Source organism: Grus americana, chromosome Z (genome assembly GCF_028858705.1).
Source record: "Grus americana isolate bGruAme1 chromosome Z, bGruAme1.mat, whole genome shotgun sequence".
Classification (NCBI taxonomy): Eukaryota; Metazoa; Chordata; class Aves; order Gruiformes; family Gruidae; genus Grus; species Grus americana.
In genome coordinates, this window is record NC_072891.1 from 11,649,587 (window position 1) to 11,666,788 (window position 17,202).

Consider the following 17,202-nt stretch of genomic DNA (forward strand, 5'->3'; position numbering starts at 1 on the left):
TCCTTCTGAACATGCATGATCACTTGATGCCCTTCTTTTTTGCAAATATGTCTCTTTTTAAGTATCACCTTCTTTCATTTGTGTATCATAAAATGAAGATGATTTACAGCTAGAATAATTTAATCAGGAAAATAGTAGTGTAAAGCAGAGTCCTCTAGCTCCTAATGAGATCATTAGACTCTTGCATCCCTTACTACAGGGAGCCTGTGAAAGGCTGATGAATCTGTAAGTGATGTGAATTTGAAGATTACTGGGAAAACCACTGAAGTGAATGTGCAATTTCTGCACAGCAATGATAGCTGAAAGCCTTTGCAGTGTTAGATAAAGTGAAAGGCTATATTGAATAATAATGCAAGTGTCTAGTTGTTAGGGGTAATCTTAAGGATGTCCTTTTCAGGAAAAAAAAAAATCTGTTTGGATTGTTCTGCTGTATAATAATAATTACAAAGCTGGTACAGAGCTGTTACGTCAGCTAGTTTAAATAGCTTGTCCATGTTAAGGCATTTCATTCTGAGGACAGAAATGTGTAGGTTTTAGGAAACTAATTAGTCTGTGGTTTCACTGCATTGAAGCACTCCTCTGCATCATTCACAATGTTTTCTGGGTAGAGTTGTAGGTATGCATGTGAAAAATTCAGCTAGGAGCACTGGAGAAGAAAAGAAGGTAAAAGCAGAAAAATTTTTAGTGGGTAGGGGGAAAGAAAGAGGGAGGAGAGCAAAGAAACGTGTTGGAACTGCTGAGAAGGCAGCACTAAGCTCTTCATGAAAATCACTTGGAGGCTTCAGCAGCCTCTCATATAATTCCATTTCTGTTTTATATTTCAGAACCTCTTTCACCATCTCACAGATGTGCAAGGGAATGGGGTGGTGAAGATCCCTGATGCCAAAGGAGATGATGCCTGGAAGGTGTATTTTGATGAGACAGCTCAAGAGATCGTGGATGAATTTGCAATGCGTTACGGCATTGAATCAATATACCAGGCCATGACGTAAGATGCATTTTGTGTGGTCTTTAGTGCAGATAATCAGTGTAACTAATTGATGTGACTGTTAATATTTAGAAGATGAAATGCGTTGGTAATGGAAGGCTTGACAGTGACAGCTGCTTCTTATGGGGCTTACTGTGAGCAGGAAGAGACTGCCTGTGTCTGAATCACTGGTTTCCTCAAAGTCTAGAAATCAATGTCTGACAATGTGCTGGAATTAAGCATCTATCTGAACAGTTTGTGTGAGCATTTTTAAAACTAATTCTGATGAATTACACCAACTTTGGTAGTGTAAATGACCATATTTCATTATTGATAAGCTGAGCCATTCCTGTTTTAAGACTCTAAGAATCCCTGTTTGAGTACTCTTCTGTTAAAAAGATATTGCCCAAGGATCCCACTGAAGATTTCTGAAAGTGTTTGTCCTACATGTCTATTGTGGCAATATATACAGTCCTCTGAAGTCACTAATTTCCCAGGTGCTGCTGAAGGTACTTATAGGAAGTTCAAGTAATGGAGCCACTGATTTGTCGTCTTTGAAGCTAGGCTAATGCAATTGTTGATCTTCAAAGAGCGTTTTCCTTGGCGCTCTACTTTTACTTGGATTTGGGATCAGCCATTCTTCCTCTTAAAGACTATTAGTGCTATGCTTAGCTCATTCCTTATTTCAAATGTGATATTAAATACAGCAAACAAAAGTGAACTTTTTCATATTAGAAGCTGAAAGTTTTGGGGTCTGGGTCCTTGGATGAGTTATGATCTGTACTTATGTCACCTTGCAAGCACCTTTTCTGCCTGTTGATTTAAGCCAAAGTGGAAAAGAATTGAACGGTACCTCTGGAGGTCTAGTCCCGCTTATAGCTGGGCTAACTTGGAAGCTGTACCAGACTGCTCAGGGCTTCTTTCAGTGTGTTGAAAATTTCCAAGGATGGAGATCCACAACCTCTCCTGTCCTCAGGCTGCATTACTCTGGGGAAGAAATTCCTGGTTGAAATTCAAATTGAAAATCCTACTTTGAATTTCCTGTGCTGTAACTGCTGCATATTGCTGCTTATCTTTCAGTTTTCCCTCTAAAAGGATTTTGTCCTGGCTCAGTCTTCTCACTAAGCCTCCCCTCTCTGCTAAGTAGTCAAGCCATTGATTAGACCCCACTCCTCATGCCTTCTCTTCAAGCTAAACAAAGCCATATTATGTGTCTGTCTTTATTTACCAAGTGTCTAAATGGCCAACTAGTACATAAGTTTCATGTAGTAAGCAAGTTAAATTCAGGCATCAGTATCACGTTTGTCTGAAATACTGACTTGTGAATTCCTATGAAATTCTCTTACTGGAGGGGGTTTTTTTGTTATAATCATTTGTAGGTTAACTAGCACAGAAGCTAATGTCTGGTATAAGTCCCTTAGGGAGAAAGCTACATCTACAAAATATTTCCCAAATTTAGTTTGGGAGCTCAGTGCAGGTTCCTGCATGAAGGAAAAACGGCCCAACTCTCCTGTCTGTTGGAATGAACTTTACTTGCTATGTCCCATAATATGAGACTTCTTAAGCTCTGGGGTTTTTTCCCCTTATGTCTAATAGATTTTCTTTTATTGTTTAATTATTTCACAAGCCTGGACACTTCTGGCATAATTTTGAGATCTCCTGCAGGAAGGTTCCTTGCACTTTAATGAGAACAGTTAAATGGGAAAATGCAAATGATCGTGCATGCTTCCTGCAGGCTGGAAGGGTTAGCCCTAAGGAATCACATATCAGTGCAGCACAGAAATACTAGTGTGTGATCTTGCTGTGCTTGAATGCTTTCCAATTGCTGCTGCCTCATGTCACCTCGGAACCTGTGGCCGTCTCAAATGGCAGCAAATTATATAGATTTCCTTGTGTCAGACTTGGTTCTATGAATTGGCATCAGAACCCAGGGTATCACCTAAGTCACAAGCTGTTGGCAACAAATAGTTGAGAAGCTATTTTATGATCTGGAAAAGGCTGTAGTGAAGGGCTTTCTCTTGTTTTGAGCATATCTGTTGTCTAGATGGTATCTTTCTGAAAAAACTCTGAGATGCTGGAGATTTACAGAAAGAGAGAAAACATAACTTCCATCTGTTCATGCTGCCAGCTAGAGTAAGGGGGCTGTTAAAGGGATAGAGTCAAGTTGTGCTACACAAAAGAGACAGGAATGACTTGCTGAACTGTCCTTTTGCAGGCATTTTGCATGTCTCTCCTCTAAATACATGTGCCCAGGCGTGCCAGCTGTGATGAGCACCTTACTTGCCAATATCAATGCTTATTATGCACACACAACTGCCTCCACAAATGTGTCTGCTTCGGACCGCTTTGCAGCCTCCAATTTTGGGGTATGTTTGCGTGTTTGGTGATGTTACAATTGGACTTCTGTAATTTGCCTATGGTGCTTCTGCCTTTCAATAAATAACTTGTTCTGTTTAAGGAACTTTTAATCTGTGAGGAGATGGAAGCTGTGGAGCTCTTCTAGACTAGACAAAGAGCACAGGTTTATTGTCGTCATCATCACACATTTTAGATATTAATCAGTGTAATGCATTGCGATGTTTATTCTTCATGTTCAAATCACACTGGAGCACAGATGGTATGGAAATGAGCAAATAATAATAAACTCTGTGTGGTGATGCTGTTGATAAACTATACTGTGCAATCTGAATGTTTCAGAACTTTGTTCTTAAAACTAGCAACTGCTTTAAGAAGAAAACAACAAAAAAGTCTATCCCCCTAATGGTTAAAATGTTTTTCATATAACATGTGGTGCACTTGAGCATGCTGGAAAAATATTTGGAAAAGGTCATGCTTCCCATCAGAATGAGAATTTATAGATTGAATGGGGAGGTCTTCACAATGCCAAGCCAGAATCCAGCGGAGAGACCTGACCTTGAGAAAATAGTCACGAGAAGTCTGTAATACTTGTCACTGAACAAATAGATAAGATCTTGGAGCTGTGTCACTGTGCTGAATTAGACCCTTTTCTGCCTATTGCTTTATTTATCTCTGAATAAATATTTTCTCTTAAATATAAGTTTGGTGCAAATTGCAGACTAGAAATCAGAGGGGTTTTTGTTCTGCCTCTACTTCAGAGTGGTAACAGAGTATTTCTCTGACAATTCTAATGTTACATAGACTTCAGAAATAATTACAGTATAAAAATCCAAGAATCGAAAGAAAATACTTGTCGCACAATATCATGCATCCATATTGCTTCCTCCCGCTCTCCTGAGGCCTGACACCAATTCCCTGATATCCTGCTGCTTACTCTGAACATCAATTGGACAATGATCATATGTGATGTTTATTGGTGTTTTCTGCTCCACAGAAAGAACGATTTGTGAAGCTTCTGGACCAGCTTCATAATTCACTTCGGATTGATCTCTCAATGTACAGGGTGAGTGGGAATAAACAGAATCCTTTCAGCCATTCTTGTGGGCAGAGGGGAAACACAGCATTTAGATTTCTCTTACATTTCTAACTTTTTGGGTAGTGTATGTCTTATGGAACTGTCATGACAAGCTTGTTGCTCGAATGCAGTGTTTTGTTTTCCTCGTGGATAGAAATTAAACCATGTTTTTCTCCTTCCATTATAACTTCCTCAACACTTCTGAAGCAATTTAAGGATTTTGAACTATGCTCATCTCTGCTAGTCTTCCAGAAATGCAAGTTGGATTGGATTGATTAATTTGAATTATTCTTATCAGCTACCTCAGGTATCATCTACAAAGAGAAAACAAAGTTGTTCTCCCCTAGTAAGACAGCAATCTTTTAGAGAGCCTGCAGCCATGTTGTCACTTATTTTAGGTCTGGCAAACTTGAATCACTCTCCCTGACTCTAGATCTACAAGATGTTCTCTCAGGTTGAGATCCCTCCCACTTCAGCATATTGGGAAGAGATGAGTTTCAAAAGTAGGCATCAGTCCATCAGGCTCCTTAAACCCTCCGGTTTCTTTGCTACTCCAGAGTCAACGTAGTCTTACCAAGTGACTTGGCTCTGGTTTTTAACTCCTTGCTATATTATTTTGATTAGCAACTAATTCATTGAAAAAAATTAAAAACAGTGGCAAAATGTGAGCTTTGATTTTATTTATTTAAAATAAGTTCCTCTTCTGGTTAGTGCATTTATCTGAAACACAGTAAAACATTCAGAGGAGGGAAAAAAGAGTGGAGTAAGAGGAGAAGTGCATTAGGAAGACAAACAAAAGGCACTAGGGGCAAGGTGCAAAAGAAGATAAAAGGAATGTTGCGTAAAGAGCTATTCTAAAACTACATTACTGGAAGAGACGATGTAAAGACAGCATAGATCCACTGAGTAGCAGAGGGAAAATTATCGACACATGGTGATAGGAAGCTGTGCTGGTAATGCCTTTTTTTGTTTACTTGGTCTTCAATAAAAGCTGCTTTCCGGTGGCTTACGCAACTAAACCTTGGACAAACAAGTAAGATCTTATGTAAAGGACCAGGAAAGATTTGTGTGGTTTAAATAATTTAGATGTTATCTATTGGGCAGTACATTTAGCGAAATGGGAGCTCTTAGTAATTATTTTAAGACCCCTGAAGGGCAGGTTAAGTTCCGGAAGAAAAAGGTGTTAGTTTCCAGGTTTTGAGACAGGAGATGGTAATTTACAACTCAAATTACCCAGATTAAGCCTCCTCCTTTCTATAATTTAATCAAGCTATTTGTAGGCACTTAAAACAATGAAGATACATTAGTGTGGATTTGTGAAAAAGAAAAATGTCAAACCAGTATGTGTACCTTCAGGGGCAGGGTAGCAGGTGAGGAGCGGAGAGGTGGAGCCCTCTCAAGAGTACCTCCAAGTTGCCCTCTGAATATAATTTTGAAAAGTGTTTTGTGAGAAAATGTGGTTAATCTGTGCTCATGTCAATTGTTCTTTTTGTTGGTTGGTCGCTAGCTGACATAAGCACAGAGGAGGTTGAATTTCCATATAGATAATGTTATATTTTCCTGATTACTATTCCTAAACAAGAACATGCTTTCAGTCTCCAAAATTTATCCCATGGTTTGTGTTTAAATCTTGACCCGCAGAAGTCTTGGATTCTGGTAAATGCCCTGAGTGCCAGAGAGTTCGTATATGGACAACTTAACTTTAAAAGGAGAGTTGTCTGGGAATGACCATCTGCAAATGACTGTAAAGAGCGTTAAATTGCTTGCAGTGGTTAGCTGAACTGCAGCAATGCTCAACTGCTGTCAAGAGACAGCATATTTTTCTGCAAGTCCTCAGTAATAAATGAAAATTTGTTCCCCTCTGCCCTTTTTACTTTCATCTCTAACAATTTTTGAATGTGCAAATAAGAAGAGATGATCCAAGCAAAGGTTGCCTTTGCTATTTTACCTGCAGCAAAACCAATCACATCAGCTTGAATGTAAGAACACACTGAGGAACATGAACGCTGTTAAAGGACACAGAAAGGAAAGAATGGGAATGTAGGAAAGGGCAAAATGCCCAAGGTCAGAAAGGGAACAGTGTCTTGCAAGAAGCAAAGCTTCCTGCATTCGGCATTTGCATGCATATATATACATACATACACACATGTGCACAGACGTATCATATCTGGAAGGGACAATGAGACTTGTAATTTCAGTGGAACCCAGAGAGTGGAAGAGGAAGCTGTGGCTACGCACAGCGGGGTGGTGGGCAGAGTGTATAAAATAAATGCGTTAGAGTGAAGGAGGCACTGAAGAATACATGCTTATCTTGGCAGATGGGATCTTACAGGGGACTGAGTGGTTACAATGACTTCTTACAGGGAACAGCGCTCATTTTCCCTTCTCAGTCCAGTTTATTTCTCTGGAGAGGTTGCTAATATACCACACCTCTTGGTGTCTCAGAAGAGAAGCCAAAAATGAAGCAGGGAGTGCAGAAAGGAAAGGGCCCACACAAGCACCCTAAAGCAAGAGGCCAGGGCTGCTGGTGGCGAGGCCGTTGCTCCCTGCCTGCTCCTTCTACAGCCAAGAAGAGATCTGCCACCGAGGGCTGTCAGTCTTCTGGCATCCACTAACTTTACATTCATATGAGAAGCTACTTAATTAAGCAAACAGATAAGCTCCTGCAGTAAAAAGGCCTTATTTATTGAGCATTGTTTTGACTGTTACAAGCTTCTCGAGCAGGAAATGTTTCCAAGACACTTTCCTTATTTAGCACACGCTTGAAGCCTTGCATGGATCTGACTGTGCTTTCCAACAGGATTTCCCTTTTTGTGTCAACAGAATAACTTCCCAGCCAGCAGCCGCGAACGGCTGCAGGACCTGAAGTCTACAGTGGATTTGCTGACTAGCATCACTTTTTTCAGGATGAAGGTAGTGTTATGAGTGGGGATGGGAAAGGGACCTCTGCAGTTTTTGCCACAGGAATTCGTTTCCCATTTTCAAACCATTTTTTCATGTCATTGTGCTTTAGACATGGAAAATGGAGATCATCTGCTGACCATGTAATAAAAATCCATATTTTACTCTTCATCACTGTATTTTGCATCATGAAGATGAAAGCTGTTTTCTTTCCCTGGGGTTCTTCAGTCATAAATACAGCACAAAATGATTAAAGGAAAAAAAAAAAAGAGGAAAAAAGAAAAAGAAAATTGTCTGATTTTATGAAGATTAATTTACTTTTGTTAATAACATTAAAAAGCTTTTCCTATAAAATTGTCTACAACATTTATCAGTCACTACCATCTCTTCACCATTTTTTATCTAGTAAATATTTTTAAATTTGTTTCTTGGAGGGTAAGATACTGAAATGGGATAGTATCTCTCAATAGAGATCCAAGAGAGTTGTTGTGAATGCTAATGTGGTGGTTCTGTAGTTAAGTTTATTGTTCTAGCAATGTGTAATGAGATTTATTTTTAGTTCCTAATTTTTGTTCGTAAACTTTAAAAATGCTGTTGTAGGTTAGCACATGTCACTTAATAATTTTTATCTTACCAAAATCAAAGCAAGTCTTTAATTTGAGCTATTTCAGGAATTTTAGTCTTAAGCCCTAGGGTGAATGATGTCCTAGAACTTTATTTTGAAAGTGTTTGTTCAGACAATATGTCTGTATTGAAATTTTGCTTTATAAAAATACTACAAAAAGTTTAGAGGTAGTGAAAATATCAAAATTGTCTCAGGTTACAGTTTTATTCACAGGGTCATGCCTGTTTAGTTTAAAGTAACCCTGCAGTGTTTTTCTAAAGCAATGTAACAATGAAATAATGAAAGGAGCTGTTGTTGCAAGAGGAGAAGACATATCAGTTGGCATGTCCCCAGGGATTCTGGTGTGCTTTAAAATTCAGTAAAGCTTGCGAAGAAAGATGTCATTAAAGAAAGTTATTGTCTATAAAGGCATGTGAGTGTTTGGTCTTCAGCAGTACTTTCCAGATCAGATGTAATGTGCTCCGCTAGTCTGTTGCATGTTGTTCTGATGGTTGAAAAGATTGCTTACTAGCTTCGTAGCAAAATCCTATAAATTTAGCAGAAACTGTGTGTGCTTGGCTCAGATTATACATATATCAAGCCACATGATTTATTTATTCTGAAGAATCTTCCTTGGCACTTCAAAATCTCTTTTATGCTCCAAATGATCCTGCGGGGACAGAAGTGTTGTCGCTGCTGTTTTAAGTGCCTGGGGAGAGCGACCTGTTCATGGTTTCAGGTCACTGATAGCACAAGGCACTGAAAGCAGATCCACCAAGCCTTGAGTAGTTCCCAAACCCCGGTGACTTGTTCTTTCCCTGTTTGATTTAGGAACAGTGCTTTGTTTGACTCTCTTTGTTGTCTCCTTGCCAGGTCCAAGAGCTGCAGAGTCCACCCCGAGCCAGCCAGGTAGTAAAGGACTGTGTAAAAGCTTGCCTCAACTCCACCTATGAGTACATTTTCAACAATTGTCATGAGCTGTACAGTCGCGAGTACCAGACAGATCCTGTGAGTAGCTGATAAGCGGGCAGAAATTCAAGTTTCTGATTTTCTTAAGATAATAACGAGAATACTAATTGATATAAAAAGCCAACACACAAAAAAATAATTATGTGACTTATCTTCTGAATGCACAAAACTTGTAATCAGTTAATGAGAACTAATTAGTAAGTGGTGGATAATAATTGTTTTACACTAACTAATTACGATTTGTTTTGCCAGCCTCAGCTATTTTATTTCATGAGCAGTTATTTGTGAAGGGAAAGTTTGATGCAGCTTTTCAGTGAGCAAAAGCCTATTAGAGCACATGTAGACTGATCAAGAAACTGTCTTTAGCACAGATAAACCTCAAGCAGTGAAATTTTATCTTGTTTTCTGGCACCCAGTGTCCTGCAGTGGGCTTAGGAGGTACCTCTAGACACAAACTCTTTTCAAATCCTTGAGAGCACTACTGGCCACTCTGCAGTAACACACACACAATGTGTCAACGTGGATATAGTCATAAGCCCAGGTGCCTAAAATGCGAATGTCTGGAACAAGCTTAGAGCAAATGATGTCTCAGCAGGTCTGGAGCCTGACCTCCTCTTGGCATGGTACATGACAGAACAGGGACTATTTGGGTTTGAGACCACTGGTAAGCAACGTGGTTTAGCATGTTACTGTGTTTTGCATTAGATCACACAAGTTGCCAGCAGACATTAATAATTTTAAGCTCTTCAGGAGAAAGGGTCCACAGGTAATTAATGTTTGGAGTTTGGATGATCATCTACATTTGCCAACTTTTCCTTTCCCCTTTAAATTTACACTGGTTTTCCAATGGCTTCTTTCCCAGAACAAAAATCAGGACCTTCCTCCTGAGGAACAGGGCCCCAGCATAAAGAATCTGGATTTCTGGCCCAAGCTCATTACTTTGATAGTTTCCATCATAGAAGAGGACAAGAATTCTTACACCCCAGTCCTGAATCAGTAAGAATCATCCATGTTCTGTATGGCTAATGCTAGTCTCTGTGTGCTCTGCTTTATTTGTTAAACTGCTTTCTATCTCTTCTGTCACTTGTGTATTTATAGAAGTACTTATCTTGTCTGTCTGTCTTTCTGTCTTATCTGTCTCTGTCTATATAAATAACTCTTTTTGATTGGGATGGAAGAGTTTCAAAAGGTTCAGTTACGATGGCGTTCGAGCACAAACACCCTGATTTTTACAATCCTGAACTCAGGGAGGCACCTGAAAATGGGGTGAGAGTTCTTTTGGTTTTTTCTGATGTTGAGCAGTTCTGGGATGCACATTAATGCGCACGGTGGTGCCGTGGTGACAACACCTTACGTTGTGATTTAGGAACGTGGTGTTCAGTGCAGCACTGGGGAGATTGCGTTTGATGGGGTTGGCACAGCATTGGAAAGGAACCTGAAACTGGTCTGTTTAACCAGTGGTTACTCCTCCAGCAGTCCCACAGGGCAGGAGAGAGGGAGATATCTGCAAGGTCTAATATACAAAGAGCTGGCTTATGCCCTAGTGATCATTGATTTAACATGGCAGGGATACCTGATTAGTCCTCATCTATCAGCCTACTAACCCTAGGAAAAAAAGGGGGGAAAAAAAAATATGGACAAGAAAGGGGAGAAGGGGGAAAAAGGTGCAAGGGCGTTGAGATCAGATTTCCAGAATTATTGTATGCATCTCTTCTAGGAGAGACATCCAGGGTCTGGCTTTTTGAGTTAAAACCAGTCTCAACAGCAGTGTTGTTTTCAGATTATTTAATCTATGCCACAGAGTCCAGTCCATGATCTCCAGTTTCCACCTAGTCATTTATCTAGAGTGCAGGAAGCCTCTGTAAAGTTGAGCTTTTCAACTTGTAGTTCAGCTCAGAGCTGAACAAAGAAGAGCCCTTTGCTCTAATACATGCCAAAGACTTTCCCAAATGTCCCCGCAGATTTCCTCAAGAGCTGGCTGTTGGGAAGATCAGCGCGGAGGTAATGTGGAGTCTTTTTGCCCAAGATATGAAATACGCCATGGAAGGTAAGAAAGTTCCTCACTGCTGCCCACTGACTTGTTGGTGATCTCTTGTTCTCCATCCATTTGGTGTAGATGAGGCTTAAGCATATTATTAGTAGCATCACTGTTTGGAGCAGGGATTTCTCGTGGTTTGTGAACAGCTGCTTTATGGGTGAGAATTGAGGCTGAGATCTGCATGAGCTCTAGCCCTGTGTGTCAGGCTGTGTTGCAACCTGTTTATTGTCATCCCAGCTGGTTTGAAATCAGAAGTTCACTTTGGACTGATGATATGATGACTTAGATCAGCAGTAGCTTCTTTCTGCAATGTAAGAGCTGGAGAAGTAGGTGGACTCTGGGTTGTGCCATGGCTGTAGTTCCCTGGATGATACAGCAGAGATAGTCTAAACCATTGGCAGAAACGTGCTGTTAGAACAAATCCTGCTGCAGACGTCTTCGTTTTGAATTAAACTTAGCATAATTCCACCTAGTACTCCTACCATTTCTGAAAATGAGTTAGGCATGCAGAGACCAACAAACTCCTAGGAAGGAATTCTGCTACTTGCAGTACTCTTCTGATGGTTGGTTATGATTTCTGAACTTGGTTTTAGTTCTATAAATTCATTTGCAGACTGTAATCAGCTTCTTACAAGCTTCAGAGGGCATCCCGCTCCCACCAGCTCTGCAGCTGCGGTAGCAGTTGTTTTCCCAGTATTTTGCAGTGGCTTTATGATCATCTATAAGGTGATAATCTGGTGAAACAAAAGTGCCAATGCTGCCAACAGCATGCTACCTGTATTAATATTACAAAACTAAGTCAAGTTACTGCTTTTGGTCACTCACAAAATTATGCTCAATCCATTTGCCCCCAGTTTGATGCAAGCTCACTTACAGGAGTGACAGCCTATTAGATTCTTACTTCTGACTGCTAGGGAAAAAACAGCTGACAGCAAAGAGTTTCCTGCATTTTGCTCTTCGGCAACAGTCTGTGAGGTTGCTCTGTAATGAAGAAGATTGACTCCATCTATTTCCTAGTCTCTTGTCAACACAACAGGGGTACAGACTGTGCTGTGGGGACACCCTTGGCCAGCTCTAGGCTTGAATTCAGCAGGCTGCACATCTGGATGAAGTGTTCTCACTTCTGTGTTAGGAACTTTTTATATATGCTTGTACCCCACAGTGCTTTTGTCTTGTGAGGTCGTGTTGATGTAAGAACAGACACTGGGAAGGAAGACTAAGACCTGCTATGTTGAAGAGTCTCTTTTATAGTGACTGTCACTACTTGCTCATGTGTTAGAGATAAAACAACTGTGATAACATCATGTTCACTTTTCTTAGAAGCCGTTTGCTCCTGCAAACCATTTTGGCTTCCCTTTTCATTTTGTCTTTATTTACCCCTGTGCTCCCACCCTCAGGAATTTATAATGCAGTTTGTTCTTCTACATGTTAAAAGTGCCACATCTTTCTCCTTTATCAGCAGCCATGAAAATTGGTTCTCTCCAGATCTAGCTGCTGACTTCCCTAAGATTTCCTTTCCCTGTTGCATCCAAAATGCATCTACAAAAATGTAATGATTTTGTGTGTGAATTTGACTGTCAGAGGGGACATGACTTTGATTTTTTTTTTTTCCTCTTTTAAATGACTCTGATTGCCAGTGCCCAGGTTAACTCAGCCTTCCAGGTTTTCTCTGTTCACATCTCAAACCATGTCCCCTTCGACTCTGTCCTTTGGTGAATCTGGGCTTCTTTTAGCTTTTCCTGACATCCTTCTGGTCACTTGTGAGCTTCTTAAGACAAGGATTGGCGTGATATTTCCACCCGTGAGTTCATCAGTGCATAGCAAATACTTGCTGAAAGAGCACCCCTCTTCAGAGTATTTCTTGGTGAGAAAAGTTGACACAAAGGCAGCTGACTGAGAGGGAAGGGTTTGCATTTTCAACGAAAGCTGAAAAACTGCATCATACATATATTGGTACTCTAGCTGTGCAAGTCCTGCAGGAGGATTGAGCAATGACAGAGTCTGTGTTGGTGTGTGTCTCTTCCAAATATATATTCAAGAAATCCTCAGAGTGCAGAATTCTATTTGAGGCAAGTGTGATTCCGCACTGCTTTGCTCTCCAGAAACTTACCAAGATAACCTTTATAACAAGCTCCACAATAATTCAATTACAGGCCTTACTACATGTATTTTAAATACAGATGATTGGATTAGCTCACTGCATTTTTTTTTAAATGAGGGGAAAAAAGGATTAAAGGAAACAGATTAAGGGATGTGAAAGGTGATGATTAGAGTTGCTGTCCTCAGCTCTTGACTCTGTCATTTCTCACTTTGAGTTGCTCATTTTTGTACCACTTTAAATACACCAAGAGTTTCACATCCCTGCCTTTGCCAGTGTGTGGAGTAATCCTTGGGTACATTTCTGGTGTGCTCCAAGATCTGCATGCATCAGGAGGTCTCTGCAACAAAAGCTAATCTTGTTTGTGGAGGTATGTGCACATGAACCCAGAGTATAACACTTGCTTCTAACTTTCTTCATGGTGTTTTCTGTTATGTTCTGTTCTTAAGTTCTGGATAACATGAGCTCATTCACCTCACCAAGTGGTAAGTTCATGCTCCTTGGTAGAGTTTATAGTTGTGAGTAGGCAAAGACTTTCATCTGTTACCCATAGTTTTAGCACTTTGGATGTAGGTGCTAATATTAGCTTTAGCGTCCTGTAGTTTTATGCCAGTGATGAGCAGCTCTGCAAAGAAGACTTGAAAGACCATTCTACTGCTGCAGAAATTAGGGTATGTGCTGTATGGGGACTCCTGTTCTGACTAGTCACTGAAGTTGTTTTTTCACAGTGCCTGATACACTCAGCAGTTCTGGGCAATAGTCCCCTTCCCTGGGTCCCGAGCATTAAGATCTAATGTCTGATAATGTCAGATAATGTCTGATGAAGAATAACCACTGAGGTCAGAGCTCCAGTTCATGTGTGGCTCTATTCCTTCCCTCCTGGCTCAGGTGACGCTTGATGATCTCTGGCCCCTTCAGTCTGCAAAGGCAGTAAATTTTCTTCTAGCTTAAAGGCCATGCAATGGCTTTGGTGTAAGAAGAGTGCAGGCCTGGCTGCGTGAAACCGCCCACTCCCTCCTTCCAGCCTGATGTTTCCACATTGCTCTCCAGTATGCAGTGTGGAAGAGAGTTGGGAGGCTCGGGGGGGATGGCTTCTCTGAGCTGGAGAGCAATGCCTGCCTGCATGAGTTGTTTTCCTTTTTCCCTGGGGGTGGCAGTTAACCCTGCCTCTCCCAGCTGGAGCTCACCCCCATGTGCACTGTGCAGGGCAATGTATAAATGCTAATTTATACCTAGAATACAGAGCTTAGGGGCTTCAGAACCAGAAGTCTTGCTAGCCTGTGGATGCTGCAGCCTTTGTCCTTTGGGCACCTTTTGAAGCATTAGATTGCTAATGTGTAAAATGTTGAAGTCATAAAAATGAAACACCTATTTTCTATTTAAAAAATGTGCAGCAACTGGTAGCAATAGTCGCGGCAGCAGTGTGTTTGACTGCTGGAAGGCAAGTGCACTGCAGACCTATCTTGTGCCATCGTCTCCCCTAAGGAGACTCAACTTCTGAGACACAGCAGAAGCTCCAGGATTTACACTGCTTGTTTGTTTTCTTTCTCCCCTAGAGCAGTGACAGCTCAGGGAACTGTGAACAGCAGACCTGGCCCTTCCCTCCTCTCTGGCAAAGGCAGTGCAGGATGGGGCATTGAGAAGTATCCCTCTTTTCCCATCAACCCAAGAGTAAAACAGATCAGGTAGACGTGTTGTGTAGCCAAGATTTGGCTGGCAAGATCATGCTATCCTGGAGTCACTGTAGTATAGAGGATGATTTTTCCAGATTATACAGTTATCTCCACCTCTGGGACGCTGACCAGTGCTCAGCAGCTGGATAGCCTCCCTGTAAGCCCAATGCTAAATAGAGTTACTGGTTTTCTTGCTGTGAAAGCTCTGTGACCCAGAAAGCACAAACTCTCCAAACAAAGAGGTCTTCTGCTCTTCCTTTGCTAGGAAGACATTAAAAGTTAGTAATAGAAAATCAATGTCATCCTTGACAACAATGGTTCATCTTATTTTGGATATATCAGCATGAGGAGAGTTGTAAATTAAGAGCATCTCTAATAGGAAGAGAGACTGAGTAGACTTGGTGGGCAGGATTGAAATAAATCATTCTGTCACATTCTTGCTTCTAATAAGGGGAGGAGAATCAGATGCGCACACAGATGCCAGCTGTCTAAAGTGTTAGCACTTCAACAGCCTCAGTACCTATTAGAGCTTCTTCGCAGAAATTCTTCATTATTTGCTAGAAATTAACCCATGGAAAGTAGGCTGATGATCAAGAGAAAAATCCATGGATTAAGGATGTGGTGAAAGTCCTGTTCTCTGCCTGAAAAATAGAACTGGACATGATTCTAGAAAGTGTGCTGCTAGGAAGCAGTTCCCTATTAATGCCTTAATAATATGGCCTCAGTGACCCTAAAAGCTCTTCTCCAGAGGAAACTGTTTGCAGATGAAATCTGCTGAGGAAGTATGAGAGACTTACAGAACTCTGAGGTCTTTTCAGGATAAAACACAGCAGTTGCTGAAAAATATCTATGCACTTTTCCACTGTTGCTGTCACTAAGCTCTTTAAAATCCAGCAGGTTATAAAGCAGAACAGAAATGTGCTAAGTCTGATGGCTCCTATGCTTTTCACTTTTTCTAAAATGGGTTTTCAAAGTATGCTTCTAGCCAATGTGTTTCCGTGTCACCTTCAAGTGCTCTTAAACATTTCCCTTTCCAGAGAAAGCAGCTGATCAAAACCGTGCAGGGCCCATTGAAGGGGAGAAGGCAGATGGTACAAGCTGTTGGGGCTGAGGGGGTTTGGGGGCTTTCTTTGTCCTCCAGCATGTTTGAGCTGTTATAGTTCACTTTTGTCTTTGCTCTGTTACAAGCCCCACCTTTCTTTCGCATACGTAAAGTTCTCTTTTATGGTGGTAAGATTTCTCCTTTTTTCTCTTACTTTCCTGTAGTTTTATCCCCTTGGTGTCAAGCCTCTCCTTTACTGCTTAGATGACTAGGTAGTTCTAGTAGCAGTCCTTGGGCTTATGCTTTTGTGGCTGCTTTGCATCTTCCTATTCTGCAACTTAGTAGTGTTTTAAATGTCCTAAAAACCCAGGAAAAGTCTTGAGTTACTTGCTTTTGGTGCACTGCTTAATTTTGAGGAAATAAATGTGATTTGAGTCCTTTTTACCTCAAAGTCAGACCTTCCCTATGCAGGAACAGCGCTTTCCCCATGCAAGGAAAGCACCTGGGTGGCAGTGCATATCAAAGTTAATGAAGTTATAATTGTCCATTGATTTCCTCGCTCTCGCAGGAAGCTCAGCAGGCACAGTTATTGCTGTGTTTGTTTCCAGTTTTAGATCTGCGGAGAGAGCTTTGCATTTTCTTCTGCAGTTGTTCTTGAGGGAGGTCAGCAGTTCAGACACTGAGTATACTCATACTTTTACTTAGTGCTCAAGAAAGATACTAGTCTTATTAATGTAAAACAGGAACAGACTTTCCTTGCCTCCAATACAAGGAAATTCACGGTGGAGAGTAATGGATCACAGTACATGTGAAACAATAGCACATGTAATTTGTCCATTGAACCATCACCCCTGGGGACTGTGTCTCTCAGATATTGGGCATTTTAATTTCTTTAAAACAAAGGTTGGGTTTCTTCTTTTTTTTTTTTCCCCCTTTTTTTTTTTTTGAGATTGTATCTGTGTGGATCTGCTACACGTGAATTAGAAGAATTAGAAGGGAATCTGTATTACATATTTACAGAGTTTTGCAAACAACTCTCTGGAGTGTTTGCTGCTTGGGAGTTGACAAGGCTTATGGAATAATTATGCATGAAAAGTTCTATGGATTTTGTGTTTTCAGTTGGATAATTCATAATTTATTCGGCCTTTCTTCTTGTGCATGTTGTTGAAGCTTCAAGAGAAATGTGGAAGTTTCTTAATGTTTTGAAATAGTTGCAAGAATTCACATTTACATGAAAATAGATTATAATATTGTAAGATAAGCTTGTCTGTCAGGTAACTGGTTAGAAAGCTGGGGCCATTTTACATCACTAAGGTGTATCATCTGCTGATGAATATGTGTAGCATGTATTGTTCGTGCATGCATGTATCTACCCAGTTATTGGATACTCGTACCAAAATACTAGATTAAAGCTATTCAAAGTTAAGAGAAAGAGTTCCTCTTCTTAACATAGTTGGATCCTGTCTACACATCAGCA

General features: G+C 40.7%; 1 protein-coding gene across 6 annotated transcripts in view; it reads left to right on the plus strand.

The window, feature by feature from the left end:
• UNC13B (unc-13 homolog B) overlaps positions 1-17,202 on the plus strand; it is a 218,773-nt gene that overhangs the window by 156,645 nt on the left and 44,926 nt on the right. For all 6 annotated transcript variants that reach the window (XM_054810171.1, XM_054810172.1, XM_054810167.1 and 3 more), the window contains 7 exons: positions 825-988; positions 3,183-3,333; positions 4,320-4,388; positions 7,224-7,313; positions 8,779-8,913; positions 9,737-9,870; positions 10,836-10,921. In XM_054810171.1, coding sequence (XP_054666146.1) covers positions 825-988; positions 3,183-3,333; positions 4,320-4,388; positions 7,224-7,313; positions 8,779-8,913; positions 9,737-9,870; positions 10,836-10,921 — 829 coding nt within the window. The remainder of the gene's footprint in view (positions 1-824; positions 989-3,182; positions 3,334-4,319; positions 4,389-7,223; positions 7,314-8,778; positions 8,914-9,736; positions 9,871-10,835; positions 10,922-17,202) is intronic.